Raw genomic sequence first — 20,123 nt, 5'->3', positions numbered from 1 at the left:
CTGTATGTCTTCTTTGGTGAGATGTCTATTTAGGTCTTCAGCCCATTTTTTAACTGGGTTGTTTATTTTTTTGATATTGAGCTCCATGAGCTGTTTGTATATTTTGGAGATTAATCCTTTGTCTGTTGTTTCATTTGCAAATATTTTCTCCCATTCTGAGGGTTGTCTTTTTGTCTCATTTATGGTTTCCTTTGCTGTGCAAAAGCTTTTACGTTTCATTAGGTCCCATTTGTTTATTTTTGTTTTTATTTTCATTACTCTAGGAGGTGGGTCAAAAAAGATCTTGCTGTGGTTTATGTCAAGGAGTGTTTTTCCTATGTTTTCCTCTAAGAGTTTTACAGTGTCTGATCTTACATTTAGGTCTTTCATCCATTTGGAGTTTATTTTTGTGTATGCTGTTAGGGAGTGTTCTAATTTCATTCTTTTACATGTAGCTGTCCAGTTTTCCCAGCACCACTTACTGAAGAGGCTGTCTTTTTTCCATTGTATGTTCTTGCCTCCTTTGTCATAAATTAGGTGACTATATATGTGTGCGTTTATCTCTGGGCTTTCTATCCTGAACCATTGATCTATATTTCTGTTTTTGTGCCAGTACTATACTGTCTTGATTACTGTAGCTTTGTAGTATAGTTTGAAGTCAGGGAGCCTGATTCCTCCAGCTCTGTTTTTCTTTTTCAAGATTGCTTTGGCACTGTAACACGGCACATGTGTCACTTTTACATCACCACCATCCAAAGGGCAGACATCATTCAAGACTCACAATAGCCAAAATAGCCAAAGTAAGTGAGTCTTGAATGATGTCTGCCCTTTGGATGGTGGCGATATAAAAGTGACACATGTGCAGTGTTACAGTTTCACCACATGAATATCCCAAGTTTGATGGTTGTATTGTATAAGGGAAGTGTGCTAGCACTGCTCTTCAAGTCTGAATGTATATTCAAATCTCCTGGGGATCTTTTTAAAATGCAGATTCTGATTCAGTGGGTCTCAGTGGGGCCTGAGATTCTGTCAGTCTAACTAGCTCCCAGGCGACACCCATGCTGCTGGCCCAGCGACCGCACTCAAAGTAGCAAGGGCCTAGGAAACCCATGGAGAACATTCACTCTTTGCCTCTTAAACATCCACCTTCCCCCTTCTTTTGGTTCCAGACTCTGGTTTTCCTTTGGGGATCATTCCCTGCCTGCTTTCTGTGCACCTGTTTTGGGTCAGCCTGTCCTCAAGGCTCAGGCATGAAGCATGTGACCTGGGCCTGCTCCATCCCATACTGAGCCACTGTGGAAGGTTCCAGGTTGGTTCTGAGACTCAGCCAGGGCCGGTGAGATGCAACTGTAAGAGTCCTGGCTGAGCTGGCACAGTGTCTATAAACCTCTTCATCTTCTGGAGCCTTCCTTGGCTTCCAAGCCTCACAGTGGCTCAGACCTGCCTTCTGCCCACTAACTCCTAAAGGCCTCGAAGGCCTTTCTGACCCCACATGACTCCACCACATAGTAGCCCTGTGACCTTACTTAGCAGACAATTACTCTGTGCCTCTCTTTCTTCATCTATAAAACAGGATACTGTCCACCACAAATGGTTGTTTTAACAGAGAAATTAATGACGTGATCCAAATAAATAAAGTGTTTTGCCCTGAACCTGGTGTGGAGCAATTGCTCAGTAAATATTTAATTGTTCAGTTTGGCTTTTGCAGCCCATTACCTCACCCAGAAAGAAGGGATGGTACCTTGCTGGTATGTTTTAGGTCCTTTTCTGTACTGAGAATGGCTCAACAGAGTTTGAGGACCCTGGAAGATGAAGCCAAATATTCCACTAACTATTATGTTGTTGTTTCCACATAGCCTAACTACTCGATTCATACCTAATTTGCTCCTGTCTTGTATTAGTTGCCTATGCAAATACATATCAAAAGGAAATAAATTAACGACACTGTAGGTGTCCCCAAGTATGGTTTTCACATTCCCAGTAAATCGCAAGCTCTGGCCGGGGATCAGAAATATCTTTCGACTGTCTTTATTCTACTGCCATCCTGTGGCCAGCCTGTGCCACTGCAGCACTGTGGACAGGATGTAGCTGAGCTTTGTGTTCTCACGGTCCTCTTTGTGCCTGGGAAGGGTCTCATTGGGAGGAAGTGCAGTGGAAGGGCCTTCTCGAGTCCCCCACCGGCGGGCAGGAGTCTGGGCGTGAATCACCAGTCCTGACTTGACTTCTGTTTGATGAACTTTAAGGACATATAGTACAGGACCATGAAGCCACCACTGATGCCTATGATGAAGAGGTAGATGGCGTAGAGAGGGTATGAGCCCAGGCCCATGGCGTTGAGGATCTGGGGACAGAGACATCAGTGAGCTCATTAAGAACATGCTCAGACGGCTGCCATCTCTTTAGCGTCCAAAGCCTTGGCTCCTTACCATGTCTCCCGGGATAGGGATGGTGATGTTGCCAGCTGCCAGGTGATACGTGTGCCCACCAAACTGGATCTGCATCAGCCCTTCAAAACACCATCGGAGGAAGGACATCTTGGAAATCCACGCGGGCACTGGAGGCGGTGAGAGTCACATTACTCACACAGTCTAATCATCTGCTCCCTGGGAAGTAAGCCTGGAGAGTGGCCATGGTGGCTCTGACCCAAGGACAGCAAGTCCCCTGAGGGAGCAAGGAGGGGTGGGGGTGAGAACAAAAGGGTGAACGGGCAGAGGGGAAGCTCGGGACACCGACTGGGGCAGAGGGACCTAGTGGCTGCAGGATCACCGCACGTTTGACCCATAATAACCCCAGAGAGTAATTTCATCAGGTGTCCAGCGTGTGCTCAGCTTCACATCGCTTACGGACTGGGGAGACTCAGCAGCCCCAAGCCAGAGATTACTGAGTCTGTACCCTGACCCTGCGGAGGCATCACGGTTCAGGGAGGAGGAGGAAGGAACGAACCCTGATCGCACAGGACAGGAAAGGCCTGTGGATGGTGGCAGGTGGCGTTCCTATAGAGATGGGATGCACAGACTCCATCGTGAGAGCATGGAGTGTCCTGGGGGCTTCAGAAGAGCTGGGTGAGGCAGCAGGGAATGAGCAGCCCCAGGAACACTCGGGGAAAGCAGTGGCTGGATCTGCACCTTAGGAAGCTCGCGCTGCATGGATGAGGGTTGAGAGGGGACATGGAGGAACCAGGGTCACAGATACCGGCCTATCACAGTGGCCCACGATGGGCTGATGGGGGCCAGGGTGGGGGGGTAAGGCAAGAGGACACTTCAGAAAGACACAGGAGGCAGAACTGACTTGGCTCACTGGTGACGTGGAGGGTGAGGGAGAGTCAAGGGTGGGCCCTGGGTGTCAGCCGGGCTGTATGAGAAGGTGTCATCTGCACCACGCCCCACTCCCCCTGTGTAGAGCCACTCCCTTGGCACCTGCTCCCAGAAGTCGGACCTAAGGGTTGAGCTCTCATATCCAGGGGAAAGCAGGCCAATCCATCCACAGAAGGCCTCAAAACCTTGACCAGGTGAGGGGAGCAGGCCTCACCTGTCCACAGGTTGTCCAAGCTTATCATGAAGCCCCCAGTGAGGTAGAAGGAGTTGTAGAGAGCGTTGCCGAAGAAGGAGGACATGTGGAAGGTGGGGAACAGGGCGGCGGTGGCCATGGCCATGGTTCTGCAGCAGAAGACCACCAGCCACACCAGCAGGAAGTGCAGCAGGAAGGGCTCGGGGCCCGGGCGCAGGTTGGCCAGCCAGTAGGTAGGCATCCCATAGATGATGGTATAGATACAGTGCTCGGGAAGCTCCCCTAGGATCTGCGAAGGACAGACCTTGCAAGGATGTGGAGCCAATGCCTTCATCTGCTACTGTTCTTTAAATGTTCAAAAGCAGCAGCCCCCAGTGACACCAACCTTCCCTCCTGGTGGTTTGATCGGGGTTGCAGCACGGAGGGCTGGTGGGCGTGGGTGTGTGGGACTCTCAAGCATGAGCTCACTGCTGGCTTCCCCCTGCAGATGTCATGTGCTCCCTCTGGGGCAGTTCAGAGCTCCTAAGACCTGGTTTCAAGTCCCCATCCTGCCTGCCCAGACCTGGTAGCTGTGTGGCCTTGAGACAGCCACATAACCTCTCTGAGCCTCCGCTTCCTTGAAATGAGGACAGTCACACCTGCTTGACCCACTTCCCAGGGACATGGTGAGACTGGAGAGGTGAAGTATGCTAGGTGTTTCCCACCTCTTCTTTGTTAGGTTTCTGAGGACCAGAAAAACGTCATTCCTGGTCCATAGTCCTGGCCTTGTAGTAAATGTTTAAACAATATCAAGTCTCTGAAACTCCCCAGAGCAACGTGGCATTTGTAACCACAGACGATGCATGGCCCCACAGTTCAGCAAAACGCTTCCCTGTAACTTCTGTACAACGTGGAGCAGCTTTTTCTGCTCCTCCTCCTACCCGGGGTGGCCACTCACTCTCAGGCCTGACCAGTCACCTTGGCAAAGAAATACGGCTCCGCAGTGTACAGCCCATCTTCTAGTTCATAGTAAAGCAGCGCCCTCTCTGAGTGACCTAGAAAGGGGAGAAAAGGAGAATGAAAAAGTGAAATTAATTTACAGTGTCTCTGTTTGAGTCTCTCTTAGTACAATTAAAAATAGTTTTATTGCCTCAATGTCATGTATTTTTTTTAAAAAACAGGCAATTTTAGATCCTAATTTAGATGTTTGTAATTCTGTGAGTTCTGCATTGCTGTCAGTATAACTCCTGCTAGGACAGGAATGCCTCAGACTCCTTGGTAATTTGTTCTCATTTGCATACTAATACTAATGTTCGAACTTGAAAAACAACCATCATCTTTTATTTCGCAGTCACAGTGAAATTACTCAGTAAACCCGTCTTCTCCAGGAGCTCAGAGGAACTCAGGCCGGCCCTGGACCAGCTCATGGCATGGCCGACGCTGCTCCACATGTGGGTCATGGAGAGCAGGCCACACTCACATTTGGCAATGACATCCAGGATCACGTTGAAAGGGACGAGAGCTCCGATCATGAACAAGACGGCCACCGTGTCCATGAAGGAGAGCTTGACGGCTCCATGGCCATAGTAGAGGAACCCGATGATCAGGGACATCAAGCAGGCCTCTGCCCCGTGGATGAGGAGGGTTGGCAGGTCTCGGAAGTCATTGGAAATCTGACGACTTAAAAAACAGAATAAAGATGTGCCAAGGGACAATAGGCACCAGCACTGTGACCTTGGCAATGTCCTTGAATCTCCGTAAGGCTCATTTTTCTCCTCTGTACCGTGGGGAGGGCAGTGCCCACCTCACAGTTACTGTGAGGGATCAAACGAGAAAATCGATGAACGCATCTGTCTCACAGTAGGTACTCAGTCAATGATTGTGACTTTTATCACCACTGTATCACCTTGCTATTTTATTTAAAGAGTTATCCCGAGGAAATAACCAATCAAGAGCGTAAAGGTGTATGTACAAGGATGTTTGTCATAGAGTTACTTGTAATAGCAAATGACTGAAGGTAATCTGACCATCAATATGGACTTAATGGGTAAATGAATTATGGCTAGATTTGGAAACCCTGAGGAAGACCTAACCAGATGAGAGGCAGAGGCGCTATTCTAAGGCGGGGGGGGAAAAAGGTTACGGAACAACACGTGTGATCCCATTTATGTATTAAAATGGTTATGTGCATGGAAACATCTTAGACTCACACCAAACACTCAGGTCTGGTTTTCTCTGAGGGCCGGTGGATCAAGGAACCTTCCCTTTCTACTTGAGGGTCTCCTGTGTCAACTGAATTTTTCATAGTCATTCTGGGTGATTTCTACGAGCATCTGGCTATCAAGGAAATTTTGATTTTGTTTAAATAATCAAAGTCAGAGGAATGCTCTGCAGCACATGGAGGGCTGGTGCTGGTTTTTTCCAAATGATTCTGCCTCTTCAAATTCAAATTCCTCTTTCAAATTCACTTTAGATCCAAAGGGCTTAATTTGATACAACAAAGACTTTTGGGGAGTGTGTGTGTGTGTGTGTGTGATGAAATGGCAATTACCGGATCAGCGTGTCAAACTGCTGTAGGGGGCCAGGCAGCTTAGTGGGAGGCTGTAAGGGGTTGGTGTCCCTCGGGGAAGCTGGGCTGTCAGGAGACAGAGAGTGTCATGGGGGCTTGGGGGCGGCCACCTTTTGCAGGGCGCTCTTCACGCAGGGCCACCTGGCTGCCTTACCTCTGCACGTAAGTGCCCACACCCTGCTCCCTTGACTCCACTGTCCACAGAAAGTCATCGAAGCCACGTATTCTTTCTTGAAACAAGGCTGCAAGGGACTGAGCCTTCTCCCTGGTGGCCACTTCCTGCTCTTGGCTTCGCCTGTCGATGCTGGTCAAGTCCACTGTAAGCAGAGGGCGACCCGGGCCCCGCAGGTGCTCACAGCCCATGACACTGGTCAGCCCCCGGGGCCCCCGGGACATGATCCCCACCTTCTGAGAGTGGACCATGAAGTGACGGTCAGAGCAGAGAGAGGCAGAGAGCTGCCCAGGACTGTCCCCGATGTCTACAGAGAGCCTTCCTCGGGAGAAGGGCCAGTGAACACTGGCACTGGTCCCACCAAGCAGGCTTATTATGGGGACATCCCCAGGACAGAGAAGGAGGCTTTGGGCTTTTGGAGCCCAAGGCCACAGCACAGTTATGCCCTGGCTCTAACTCTAGCCGTCCAAGAAGCTTGTGATGAGGACTCAGCCTCCCGGGCGTGCCCACCATGGGGAGAAGGCGGGCTGGCCACGGGGAGGCTGAGCAGTCTGGCTCCCAGCAGTTCTAGTTCTCAATGCAAATTAGTCATTTTGGCTTCGCAAGCAGCCTGCCCAAAAGGGAAGAATGTTTTGGCTGGAGGGTGCCAGGGTCTGGCCAAATATTAAGTGTAATTCTCAGTGCCCCGGGAGGAGGGAGCCAGCACGACCAGCTGGAGAACAGACTGGGCCGCACGCACCTCCATGTCACCCCCGCTGGTAGCACCTGGTAGCCCCAGACCACAGCCCTCCTCTCCCGGGGCCCCTGAAATGCCAGAAGGGCACACCCGCCAGTCACAGCCAGGGCCTTCCTAGGCCTCTCCTCCCTCCATCCCTCCCTTGGTCAGGGGATCCCTCTTAACCTCTCTGCCCCTTCCCTCCTCCCATTTTCATGACACATCTCAAGGCGGGATAACGTCTCGGAGAGGCCTTGTAAACCATGAAAGGTCCCTTCAGTGTGTGGGGCCCTAGCTTCAAACGCCAGATTCTCTGCCAGACCGTGGGGCCCGGATCCGTGAGGGCCATCTGCCCCAGGGTTTGTGGGCAAGAGCTCCCCCCGCCACCCAAAAATGATAATAATATAAAATTAAGAAAAAGAAAATTTGTTTTTTCAGATCTGGGCACCTGACTTCTGGTAACTTCTCTCTAGGGCTACAGCATATTGTTCCCAAAGGCCAGGCTGGCAGGTGCCCTCTACCCCCTTATCTGGGGGTGACCGGCCAGAGGATGACACACTGGCAGGAAGCCAAACTGGCACGTGGGCACAGGGAGGGAGGGTGACCTCTAGGTGAGTTCACACAGTGGCAGTGAGTGCAGAGGGCGAGGGCTGGTGGGCCAGAGAGAGTGGCCTGTCCTCCTAGGGGAGAGTTGGAGGGTAGATGCCGGGAGGAAGGTGTGGGCAGCAGGGCCTGGAGTCTGGGAGGGGCTGGGCTGGGAGGTGGGAGGCCCAGTTCTGCCGCCTGATTATAAGGACTCCAGTTTTCTCATCTATAAGGACGAAGATGACCGTGGCCTGGCAGGGCTGTGAGGGTCAAAGGGACACCCTCTGGTGCTTGGCACCTGTGGGCACAGTGTCTGCCCTCAAGGAGCTGGTCCTTGTCATCATGTTTACTGGGGAGGCCCTTGCTACACCAGGCCATCCTGGGAGGAAGGCTGGGCTCCAGGTGACCTATGTTTGGGACAAGCCCCAGCTGCTGCTTCCCCAGCCCCGGTACAACCACGCAGCCTGTCCGGCAGCCACAGCATTCCTCAGCACTCAGGATCCAGGCACCTGCTTTCAGGGTGGGCACCTGGAAAGGCAACTGTCCCCACAAGAATTGAGGGCCATATGCTGAGGCCTCAGGACCCCAAGCAGAAAGGCATCTCTGGTGCTGACCGCAATTTTCATACCTAGAGATTCATTGGCCAAGACCACCAAAAAGCCCTGAGCTGGCCTGGGCCCTGGGTCCCCCTCCACCACCCAGAGCCTCTGGGCTCCCTGCCTTTGTGGGGGAACCAGGGCACGGCTTTAAGATTTCCTGGTGGTTTCCGACCTCTAATATCCTGTTTCCCTACAGAATCTGAATGAAGACCACAGTTCCAGAAATGGATCCAAACTCTCTTGGATTATATCTCCTCCGGTTTGGAGCTCTCCGAAGGTTCTTATCTGTCATGCACACAAGGGTGGCTATGTCAGAAGCTGCTTTCTTCAGGCCCCCATTCCTAGCATTTGATGCTTGGCAAACTGAAGCCTGTAATACAGCCCATCTGCCCCCCATCTCCATGCTCGGTCCTGTTCTCCTGAAGCTTCTGAGAGTTTCTCTCCTGGCGGGGTTCGGGGTGTAGGGGAGCCCTGTTCCTTGCCTCTGGCCTGGCTGGCTCACCATAGTAGTCGGCAGGGTTGCTGTAGCGGGGACAGGGGTGGCCGGCTGCCGTGAAATACTGGACCATGTGCTGGGCTGCCCCCAAGTAGATGGTGGTCCCGGACGTCATCAGGAGGACCAAATCAAACAGCCTGAAGATATCGGAGCGAGGCTGGTGGATGGAGAGGAGCACCAGCCTGTTGCCTTTGGCCAGCCTGGACAGGGTTTTCACCAGGTTGTGGGCCGTGAAGCTGTCGAGGCCAGAGGTGGGTTCATCCAGGATGAGGATTCCTTCCCAACAAAGAGAAGCCTGGTTAAGGGGCAGGGCTCCGGCTGAACCGGATTAAGCCAGGCGGGCGGTGCAGGCCCCTCCTGCCTCACCTGGGTTCCACAGCAGCTGCACTGCGATACTGACTCTGCGCCGCTCGCCCCCGGACACGCCCCGCACGTAGGAGTTACCCATGAGCGTGTTGGCGCATTGGCGCAGCCGCAGCTCCGCGATCACGTCGTCCACCTGGGAGGCAGGGGCCTGCGGGTTTAGGAGGGCTGCGCCGGCCTGCTCGCGGCCTGGCCTGTGGCGACCCACAGTGGAAAGACGCCTGGGTTTACGGCGCCAGCCTTCATTTCCCCGATTCAACGTTTGTTCCCTGATTCTTTCCACACATCCAGAGCAGCTCCCACGTGCCGAGCACAGCACCACTTACTGGGAACGTGGCCATGCCCCGGCTTTCTGCCCTCACGGAGAACCGGAAAACAAGTGAGCAAATATTCATCACACATTTGGGGCTGAGATGGGACTTTCAAGGAAAACGGGGGATGGAGGGGCAGGGCTGAGCGCACGGTGGACGTTTCGGACGGACAGATGGTGAGCTGGGTCGCTCAAACTTGACCTGTGGCCGGACCCTGAGGCAGGAAGTGAGGGACGGGGAGGGGAAGGGTGTTTTGGCTCCTTGGGGGTCACTGGGGTCTGTTAGTTACCCTTTTGTCACGCTGGGCCTGGGAGAAGTCTCTGGGCAGGCGCAGCTGGGCAACAAAAGCCAGGGTCTCGTGGACGGTCAAGTTGGGGAGCAGCTGATCGTGCTGTCGCACGTGGGCCACGCACTTCCTGACCAGCTGGGGCGTGCTGCGCTGCCCGTTGATCCAGATTTGGCCTGACTTAATCTTGCCGCCGTGGCCTCGCCCGGTGATCACATCCAGCAAAGAGGCTCTCCCACAGCCTGAGAAGCCACCAGAAGTATCCCTGAGAGCGGAGCTTCTGCGGGGGCCATCCTGGAAGCCACTGCCGCCTGTGCGCTCTCCAGACTGCTCTGTCCTTGCAGATGTAACCAGCCCTCAGGGAAGGTGGCACAGCTCTCAGACCTGCCTGGGGCAGCCAACTTGAGCATCCTGAGGGGTGCGGGGTGTTCAGGCCACGTCGGCCTGTGGCTGCGTGACAGAAGGCTGGAGTCCTAGTTGCCGCATGACTGCCTATGCCTGGAGCGATGCCCCCCCCCCCCTCCAAGCAAGGCTGGTGTTAATTGCACTGTGAAGCTTAACTATTTTTGCCTGGCAAACATGCCGGCAACATTTCATCATTCAAACATCATTTGGCTCAGAAGCTGGCGTTGTGGGAAGAACTAATTTTGGAGAATTAATAGGGTGTCTCTTAAAAATGCAAAATTGGAACGTATTTTCAGAAAGGGAGAAAAACAGAGAAGTAATAAATGTGGAAATGATTTTAAAACTACAGTACAGTGTGCATATGGGTTCTGAATTTCTCTACACCCTCTGCACTCATTTTTCTCAGTAGTACCTTCCACTCTTAAAAAAAAAAGGATCCATGACACGCAAATTAACACCATCCACTTCTGAATGACATAGTGATTGCTATCAATTTGGGGACGTAAGTGTCAGATTGGATCAGCTTCCATGAGATTCCATGAGACTCTTTCTTTGGCAGCCACTTGAACTGTAAATGCAAATAGGGTTCAGGCTCTGAGAAGGCCTTCTTGCAAAGGTGCTGGGAATAGCTCAGTCCAATTCCCCCAGGTGGGGGTTTGGTTTCCTTATTGCAAACTCCTTTTGGAGGGCGAATTTTTCAAGTTGTTTTAAACAGGGAAAACTCCAATACACAGTGTAACAGCGCTTCCTTACCACAAGTCCAGGCCTTCCGCAGGCAGCCCCCTGCCCCCAGTGCAACAAAGTTCCAGAGGCCTTCCCGGTGATCCGGCTGCTTACCTACTGGAGGTTCTCAGGGTGGAAGGGGACCTGTACGCTGCCTCCTGGGTGTACCTCATTCAAGGTCCCTGAGAACTTAGGTGGCACAAAATAGCCAGGAGAGAAACCAGAGGGGAGGGCTCTGGCCCTGCTCCCGGCTCAGCCTCGGACATCATAGGGTCCAGGCTCTGGGAGCGCAGGGGACTTTGCTAACATTTACAGAGACCTTAGGATTCCCAGTCAGGGAGCAGGGTGACTACATTTCCTAGACAAAACCGTGGGAGGTGTGGGCAGCCTTTCCAGGGGAGGTTGCCAAGTATGTTTGGGGAGATCCTCTGTGAACCAGGAGAAAACACCCACAGGCATTCAAGACCCTTATAAAATGGCTGGAATCTCCAAATCAGTAAATTAATTCGCCTTTGGCACTACTGCTGATTCTATAGAAGAAGCTAAAATGCCTGGGGGGCTGTTTTAATTAGTTTCACTTTACTGTTATAATTTTGGTGAGCGGAGTATAGATCACAGGTGGTATAATTGGTAAACCTTTCTAAGAAATCATTTAAATAATTTCAGCCAAGTAAACCTGCAGCTAAACCACACTGATCCTAGAGTCGAAAGTTCTGGAGATGCTCAGTGTGATTCCTGCTTGGCCTCTCCCGACTGCCCTTTTCTTCAGCCGCAAATCAGGGTTGCTAACAGCTGCAGGACTGTGTGTGGCCAGGATTAACAATCATGACACTCAGCTTTGTGGAAGTGCCTAGTAAGGCCCATATGCCCCCTCGACTCTCAGTTCATGAGAAAAAGCAGGTATAACCAGAAAAGCCACCAGGTGTTACAGACAAAAACAAAATTGGCCTGTGAAGTTTGCACATTTTTCTTGTTTAGATCCGAATTGCAGGGGCAGGACCAGAAGTTGGCGAGACTTGATCTGTGGGAGTTGTTTCGGTTACAAAGTGCATATGCACACATCGTCGCATTTGATCTTCGGTTAGACAATAAACAGAACTTTTCCGCATCAGAAGACTAAAGACTAAAATGTTCAAAAAGTTGAGTAATCTCTACTTCTGGAAATGATTAATTGAAAGGTATAAAGTGTTCCCTCTAACACTGTGTAAGGGAGAAATGCCTTGATCTGTGTTTAAAAAGAAAGAAAGAAAGTAACAGCAAACCCCAAATGGAGTCACCTGTCCTAAGCCCCACACCACCGGACTGAGACTTAATACCTAACTTAATTACAGTTTCAATCTCTCCCGGGAGTGGAATCTTAAACCAGCCCATCTGACATTACCTGGTAAGCACTGATAGACCCCTACTGTCCCCCAAAGGAAGGTGACCTTGCCTAAAACAATCAGCCCTTTGCTAGAATAACTTCCTTGTCCTCCCTCCTTCTGCCTATAAAAGTCTTTCATTTCGTACAGCTCTCCAGTGCTACTTTCTGTCTGCCAGTTGGATTGCTGCCCAATTCATGACTCGTTGAATAAAGTCAGTAAGATCTTTAAAATTTAATCAGTTGAATTTGTTTCATCATCTGAGAACCAGGAGACCAGAGTTCTAGTTCTTGCTCTGCATTAAATGTATGTCCTTAGACATCATTCCTCTTTTCTAAACTTTGGTCTTCTCATCTGTCAGATGAAGGGGGAGTGGTATGGGGCAGGAAGATACTCTAGCAATATTGAGAACTAGGCAGTTTGAAAACCCTCCTCTAAAGATGCTTCCAGGCTGGTCAGGAGAAAGAAAGGTAGAATACAGTGGAAGGGAAAGAACTCTGTTCTCCAAGCCCCCTTCCAGTTCTGGCATTCTACACTTTTAAGTTTGGCCTGCAGAAGTGACTTTTTTTTTTTTTTTTTTGCGGTACGCAGGCCTCTCACTGTTGTGGCCTCTCCCGTTGCGGAGCACAGGCTCCGGATGCGCAGGCTCAGCGGCCATGGCTCACGGGCCTAGCTGCTCCGTGGCATGTGGGATCTTCCCGGACCGGGGCACGAACCCGTGTCCCCTGCATCGGCAGGCAGACTCTCAACCACTGCGCCACCAGGGAAGCCCAGAAGTGACTTTTTGAAGCACTCCAAAAATCTGGATCTTTGCAGATGGTTGAAGGTTGAGCTAAGACTTGGGGTATCTGAGAAGTGAATTGTGGCAGGGGCTGTGCCTACCCACTGTTTGACCAAAACAGGAATCTGATTCAGGGGGAGCAATCAATGAGTGCTTCCTGTGGTGGAGGAGTACCCTGGAAAGAATATTCAATTCCAAAGCTGCATGATGCTTTTGGAAAGGCCTTACCTTGATATTAATGAAGGACCAAAACTCTGACTGTAGCTGTAAGAGGCCCACTCATGATTCATAAGGGCAGTGACTGCCTGAGAGCAAGTAAATGGAGGAGCTGAGATTTGAACCCAGCTGTCAGACCCAGAACTTGTGCTCTTATCACTCTGCTATATTATTCTACTGGTCAGCAAAGCGTTCTGTAAAGAGCATCTGTTTGTTTGAGGGGCTACTCTGCATCCCAGGAGAGAGAGAACCCATTGCCCAGCTATTTGCCCTTATTGGTACCTGAGCTCCCTATGATGGCCAGCATCTGTCCACTCCTCACTTTGAAGCTCAGATTCTGAATGCCTAGCTCACAAGAGTCCTTGTGAGATGTCCAGGGCATCCTGAAGTGAGACAGCTGCTTAAACCAAGGCACCTGGGAGGCTATGTCCACCTGTGGGGAGACATGAAAAGGTTCTTCAGAGACCTTCACTTCTGTTCCGCTCCCTCCAGGAGACATCCTCCTGCTGATACAAAACAGGACTGAGGGGTCACCCACTCAGGTTCTACCAAACATGGAGGTGGACCCCACCATGCTGAGAACCCGAAGCTGCCATTTCCAAGTCTGAAGAGAAGACTTGGGAAGCATGTGTAATAGCAGAACAGAAATAAATACAAACATGGAGGGACTTCCTTGGTGGCCCAGTGGTTAAGAATCCTCCTGCCAATGCAGGGGATATGGGTTCGATCCCTGGTCTGGGAAGATCCCACATGCCGCAGAGCAGCAAAGCCCGTGAGCCACGACTACTGAGCCTGCACTCTAGAGCCCGCAAGCCACAACTACGGAAGCCCGCACACCTAGAGCCCATGCGCTGCAACAAGAAAAGCCACCGCAGTGAGAAGCCCGCGCACCACAACAAAGAGTAGCCCCTGCTCGCCGCAACTAGAGAAAGCCCGCGTGCAGCAACAAAGACCCAATGCAGCCTAAAAAAAAAATACACAACATAAAAATATTAAAAAAAAACACAACGTGGAGCAAAACAATGCTTTTATTTAATAGTAATTTACTAATAACTTACCGGGCATTTACTGTGTGCAAGGCATTGTATTCATCTGCTTATTATATCCATTATCATTCAGTCCTCATTGCAAACCTACTATAACGTATGTACTGTTATAATCCCTGTTTACAGATGAGGCTCAGAGCAGTGAAGTAGCTTGCTCAAGGTCACACAGCTAGTAAGTGGCAGAGCAGAGAAAGGTTATGGTGGGGCTTGTCAGCTTGTTCTAACTCACTTTCCCAGAAGCCAGACTTGGGCCTCCGAGGTTTACCATCCCAGGTCTCAGCATGTTCTGCCTGGGCCACCTCATATCTGGCCCTGGGGAGGCGTGGGAAATAGGGGTCCTAGAATCTGACCAGGAGATTCCTGACAGCCTCTGAAAGGGCAGCAGTCCTTGCACTCTGATATTTTATTAGCTCCAGGGAAGTACATTTTACAAAAAGAAAAAAAAATATATATATATATATACACACACACATATGTGTATATATATATGTATGTAAAACTGATGAGATCTGAATAAAGTCTGTAGTTTGGTTAATCGTATTATATCATGGTTAATTTCTTAGTTTTGATCACTGTGCTATGGGTAAGCAAGATGTTAAAATTAGGGGAGGGTGGGCAAAGTGTATATGGGAACTCTGCCCTATTTTTGCAACTTTTTCAAAAGTCTAAAATTATTTCAAAATATAAAGTTAAAAATGAGTTTTAGAGATTTTCCCCCACGGGCTCACATGGTTGGCTTTATGTTTTAACAAAGGTCTCATTGTCTTTTTCATGTCTGTCAACCCCCAGCTCCAATATGTGTAGTTGACGGACGTCTCCGTGGTGCTTGCAGCCAAAACGTGAGGTATCACTGCGGCCTGGACTCCGTCCTTAGGGCAGAGGGCCCCCAGCTGGGTTCACCCTTCCCTTCCACTTGGGGAATTGTTTGGCCCTCCCTGCCTGCTCCTCCCACCTGCACTCAGGTGTGCCTCTACCTGGTAGCTGAGATCTCGGACCTCCAAGGTATTGGACTGGCCACTGTAGGTGAAGTACAGGCTGTTGTCACTTTCAGAGGAGAACACGCTGTCCTGGAGGCCCTGCCGGGAGACATGACAGGTGAGGGGCTCCTTCAGAAGGAGGAGGACATAGGAGAAAACAGAGAGAGGAGACCCAGAGAGGTGAGAGCAGGAGCTAGCATGGGTGAGATCCGAGTGGACAAGAGATGGATTTGCAGGAGGAACCCAAGGGCTCTGAGGAAACAGGAGCATCCATGAGGGCAGGGCTCCGCCTCCCTGCAGAGAGAGCTTTGGGGCTTCCCTCCAGCACAGCCTCTGGCCCCAGAGAAGCTCAACCGCAGGCTGCTGGAAGCTGAACGCAGATCTCTCTTAGAAGAGACCCAGACCCTGGACTGGAGAGAGCTTCGTGAGCCTCTGTGCTCAGAGAAGACCTGGGCTGGGGGCTGGCCTTTAACTCTCTCTTCCCTGCATCTGGCTTAGTATCTCCTGATGCCAAACAGACTTTCCATACCCAGCATGTGAGAGGAAGACCGCTGTCAACAAGCTAGTGCTCGGTACTTGTGAAGACACTACCATTAGAGGAGTTGCATCTTATCTTGGTAACGATTTTTCACAACAAAGCTCTTCAAAATGCTGTTGGGAGATTTTAGAGGAAGTCCCTGTCATCACCATCATTGTCATCCTCCTCCTCATCACCATCTTGTTGCTGTTTTTGGAGTGCTGCTTTATTTGAATGTACATCAAACAAATCAATGCTTCATGGTATCAGCTGATAACTTCGAATGATATTAACCATCTGCAGATCTGAGTTCCTTCTGTTTTATCAATTCAATCATTTAAATCACTGAGGCCCAAGCAAGGAAGAACCTGCCTCATAAGATTTCTGTTATTTTTTTTTAACATATTCAATTTTTCTTTCATTGCAGCAGTGCAGGGGAAAGTACACATTCATTAATAAGTTCCTGTTGATAACAAGTTCCTGTTGATTCCGATCTCCCCTCAGAGCTGCCATTCCCCCACTGATGTGTTCCTTCAATCAATCAATCAAGCATCCAACAAATACTTATGGGGGCCCACATCATGCTTTAGTCTTGAGTTTGGGGTGTGACTGTGAAAAGAACAGTCTTTGAGAAGCTTAGATTTCAGTGGATGAGACAGGTGATGAGGATGGAGCAAGACAGGCAGACGTAGAGGCAGGCTGACCTTGAGCACCCAATCAGGCTATATTTTCACTGTCTCCACAGCGTCCGTGTGCTTTATGTGGAAACAACATGGCTTGTGACTTCTGTGAAAATAACATCCAGCAGTCTTTGTCAAAGCATCCCTGCAATGTTGGAGGTCCTTAAAAGGGACATTGAGACCAATGGAAGTGGAGGGAAGTAAATCCGGGGGACAGTCTGCTGCAGGCTCACTGTGAGTACCCCCAGAGTTCTGGGAGAGTGTGGAAACAGCAGACCATAGCTACTTACCTTGTTTAATGTTTAAACTAGTACAGTATAGATCCTATATTATATAGAAAAACATAGGAAAGATCAACAGCTAAGTCAGCAGAAGGACTGTCTTTGGGGTATAGGAAGGGTTACAGGAGGGAAGGGTCCATGGTGGGTAGGGGGAGTGGATGGGCTTCAAAGCTATTGGTAATTTGTGATGGGTATGGGAGTTCACCATTCTTGTTTTTGTTTTTGTTTTTTGGCGGTACATGGGCCTCTCACTGTTGTGGCCTCTCCCGTTGCGGAGCACAGGCTCCGGACGCGCAGGCTCAGCGGCCATGGCTCATGGGTCCAGCCGCTCCGCGGCATGGGATCTTCTCAGACCGGGGCACGAGCCCGCGTCCCCTGCATCGGCAGGCGGACTCTCAACCACTGCGCCACCAGGGAAGCCCTAGTTCACCATTCTTTAAACTGCTTTGTCTGAAATATTTCAAAATATGTTGTCAAGTTGAGAGAGTGTGTCCTTGAGGAGAAGTCCAGAGTTCCGCTCTCACCTCGACCCCCAGCTGCAGGAGGCGAGAGGGTCACGCCCTCAGAGATGGAGAATGAAGCTGGTGGGGAGGTCATGGGTAGCTCTGGATTCCGGCGGGTCGGCCCTGCAGCCCTGCCCCTCAGTCACCACCTGCACAACGGGCATTCCCACTGCCTAGTTTTCCTATTGTATTTGGTTAAACCATCAGAAAGTCTGTCCATTGCTCAGAGACTCATTTGGGCTAACATGCATCCTGCTTGTTTGTTCTTAAAAGGTAAATATCTGCAGGAGGAACATTAGTCAATTGTAGAAGGTATGAATTAGCTCAGAATTTGCTTCTGCAACAAACAGCTGGGCCAGAATCTCCCCAGGTTAGATTTGGAGGTAGAGGTGCTGCTGAGAAAGGAGGGCTGGACACTTTGGAGTCTGGAGCAGTGTGTGGTGGTGACCTTAAGCCTAGAGGCTTCCACTCTCCAGGTGGGAGCTTGGAGGAGGTGGAGGGTGCTGGGGCCCTGGGGAAAGAGGTGTCAGATGGGAAGACAGATGAAAGAAAGGAGAGAGGTGCATGCTCCCTGCTCCTGGGCTAAGTTGGCAGGCGCAGGCCAGCCAGGGGCCCCGGCCACCAGCAAGGGCCTGTGCTATCCAGAGCTGCATAGAACGCTCAACTTTCAGAAGAAGTGAATTCGTGGCTAGGCTGGGGACCACCTCTGTTCCATTTTGAAATATTTTCCTTGGCTCCCAGGAAGGATTTGTTAGAGGCTTCCTGAGGTTTTGACAAACTCTCTGTATTTTTCAAGTGCTTAAATATCTGTTCAGCTGACATCTTAATCAGTATGACTGTCAGAACATCACTTGAATTTCTGACAGGTGACACCCAAAAAAGCAAAAGCAGGTTTATTTGTAGGTAACCAGCTCGGCTGCTGCTGGGCTACATTGTAATTTCTCCTTGTATTAACTTCTGATCAGATTCCTGAGTCAGGAGCATAGAGAAGGAAACTCGGGGAGCGCAGAACCCAAGTTCCTTGCTCTGAGATGAGGAACCCGTGCCCTGGAAAAGTAGTGTCATGCTGAGGACTCCACACACAGGCCTCAGTCCCTCTTGTCCTCTTCTGGCCGGGCTTTTGCCCACAGACTGAAGAGCCTATGGGCCGAGGGCGCCTGCCATTCTACGTACCTGCGACCCCAGAATTCCCTGTGCAGGTGGCCACAAGCCCACTCCCAGGGCTGCATGAACTTCGTCTCAGGCCTATCCTCCTGGGCACCCCAGGCCAGAGGGGCATTTGTTTGTGGAGGGTATGGATGGAATGTGGGTGGGCAGGATGGGGTGACCACGTAGGGGTGTGTGTGGTCATGTGTGGCGTTGGGTGTGGGCAGATAAGGGAGACAGGCTGTGGCTTGGACTGGAAGCCACAAATCCTAGAATTTTTCAATTTACACCTGGCCTTGCACATTGTGAAGAAGGTATGTCAAGCTAAGGGGATAAAAACTATTTTATTTAATAGCTTTTAACTTGACTGGTAACTTTTAAATATCTAGACATAGGGTACATAGCCCTCAGCCTCTTATTCCAGGCTCCATAAATGTTAGGGGCAAACTGTCGCTTGGCACCTTGAATAACGGGAGTGGAGAAAAGGCAATTGGAAATGGCAGGGCCCGCACACATTCCTGGATGTCAGATTCGGGCAGTTCTTTGCATCCCAAGCGGTGGTGGCTGAATTGTCAGACCTTCTAGAAAGTGTCCCCAAAGCCACGGGGGACTTTGTCTCCTGTTCAGGCTGAGAGCAAGCACTGCAGCCACGGCCCCTAGGAATCCTTTCTCGGCAGGGTCGGCCCCGGGGGGTGTTCCCAGAGCACAGCTGGTCACCTGCTGTGTCTGCAGAGCTGACTGGGAGTGGTGGGTTCCCGAGCCCTGGCTGAAGTCAGGTCCTAGCCACTCAAGGCCAGTCCAGGTGGCCTGTGGCCCTTCATGTCTTTCTGTCCCCACCCCTCAGCCCACCCACAGCCAGAGAAGACAGATGGGACAGTGGCACGAGGTGGGCGTGGAAGGTGGGCATCTGCTTCCTTTCTGTCTTCTGATTTCACTTCTTGCTTCAAACCCCACCCACATCCTGATTTCAGTCAAAGGCCATTTTTCAGGCAAACATTTCTCATGTAAAATGATGGCGGAGACCCTGTACCTCTTGGCCCCCTCGCGTCGTGTATTCCTTCCAGCTCTCTCCGGGATCTTACGACCGCCTGCTGTATTTGGAGCATAAATTCTGATGTTCCCACAGAGTCCTCTGCCATCCTGTCTCATCAGTTTGCTGCCACTGAGGCTCTGAACTTGACAGCCACACGGACAGAGGAGACACGGCAACATCCCCGCGAGGTGCGGGCGCATTTCCGTGATGGAGTCTCATTTGGAAAGAAGCCAGATCGGCTCAGGTCGCAAACAAGAACATCATTTCCCTGTAGGAGCACGTCTTAGGACAGGAAGGGACCTCAGAGGCCCCCCACCAACCCCTGGCCCCTGAGTCCGCTCCCCTCAGCCCTCTGATGCCCAGCAAGTGGAGTCCTGCTGTCACGTCCTCGCTCTGCTTGTGGTCCTGCTGGTGACTTAGGACCGAAAGTTCCTGAGGGAGAGAAAGGTCCAATGTGCCCCCTCCCACCAGGACTGTGGTGACTCCCCATCACTCACCGAGTCATCCTGGGGAGCAGCCCTGTCCCCCAGCCCTGTCTCCTGTGGGGCCTCCTCAGCCATGGGGCCCAGTGGTGTCTGCGCCTGTCTCTGCAGCTTCCTTTGGACTTAACCACTGCCGGCCAGGGCCAATGTTCTCTGTCTCCCAGAGCTAGGCAACCTCTGGTCTGGCTCCCAGCATTCCTCTCTGGCCAGCCCTGCCACAAACACGGGCTGTGTGCTCTGCCCGCTGCCGAGATAACACGCAGACACACTCTGGCTAAAGGTACATCAGATAATGGCATCCACGGCCAAACCCCAGGCCCGCCACGGGGAAGGCCTGAGGAGGGGCTCCAGGGCCAGGTGAGGGGCAGGCGGGACTGTCTGCCTCTGGCTCCTCGGCTGAAGCCGCCCCAG

At 51.2% G+C, this 20,123-nt stretch overlaps 1 protein-coding gene across 3 annotated transcripts; it reads right to left on the bottom strand.

Annotated features, from left to right (window-relative positions):
• Positions 1-2,003: 2,003 nt before the first annotated feature.
• On the bottom strand, positions 2,004-19,852 carry ABCG8 (ATP binding cassette subfamily G member 8). 3 transcript variants are annotated; one of them, XM_082671997.1, is made up of 13 exons: positions 19,728-19,852; positions 15,068-15,169; positions 13,330-13,480; positions 9,565-9,803; positions 8,968-9,100; positions 8,608-8,877; positions 6,189-6,351; positions 6,017-6,100; positions 4,946-5,145; positions 4,444-4,520; positions 3,508-3,775; positions 2,406-2,533; positions 2,004-2,320 (listed from the first exon to the last, which is right to left on the bottom strand). In XM_082671997.1, exons 1-13 carry the CDS (start codon positions 19,788-19,790, stop codon positions 2,183-2,185), a joined length of 2,016 nt encoding a protein of 671 aa, XP_082528123.1. In that variant the 5' UTR covers positions 19,791-19,852; the 3' UTR covers positions 2,004-2,182. The 3 variants fall into 3 exon arrangements, 2 of the variants coding, with proteins under 2 accessions (XP_082528123.1, XP_082528124.1); XR_014297784.1 differs by having other exon boundaries at positions 2,301-2,320; positions 2,406-2,640; XM_082671998.1 differs by lacking the exon at positions 15,068-15,169 and having other exon boundaries at positions 19,728-19,845.
• Between the last annotated feature and the right edge of the window lie 271 nt (positions 19,853-20,123).

This window comes from Grampus griseus (assembly GCF_964374135.1).
Source record: "Grampus griseus genome assembly, chromosome: 15".
Taxonomy (NCBI): Eukaryota; Metazoa; Chordata; class Mammalia; order Artiodactyla; family Delphinidae; genus Grampus; species Grampus griseus.
Note: the sequence above shows the minus strand (reverse complement) of the source record. Positions and strands in the feature narration are given on the sequence as shown.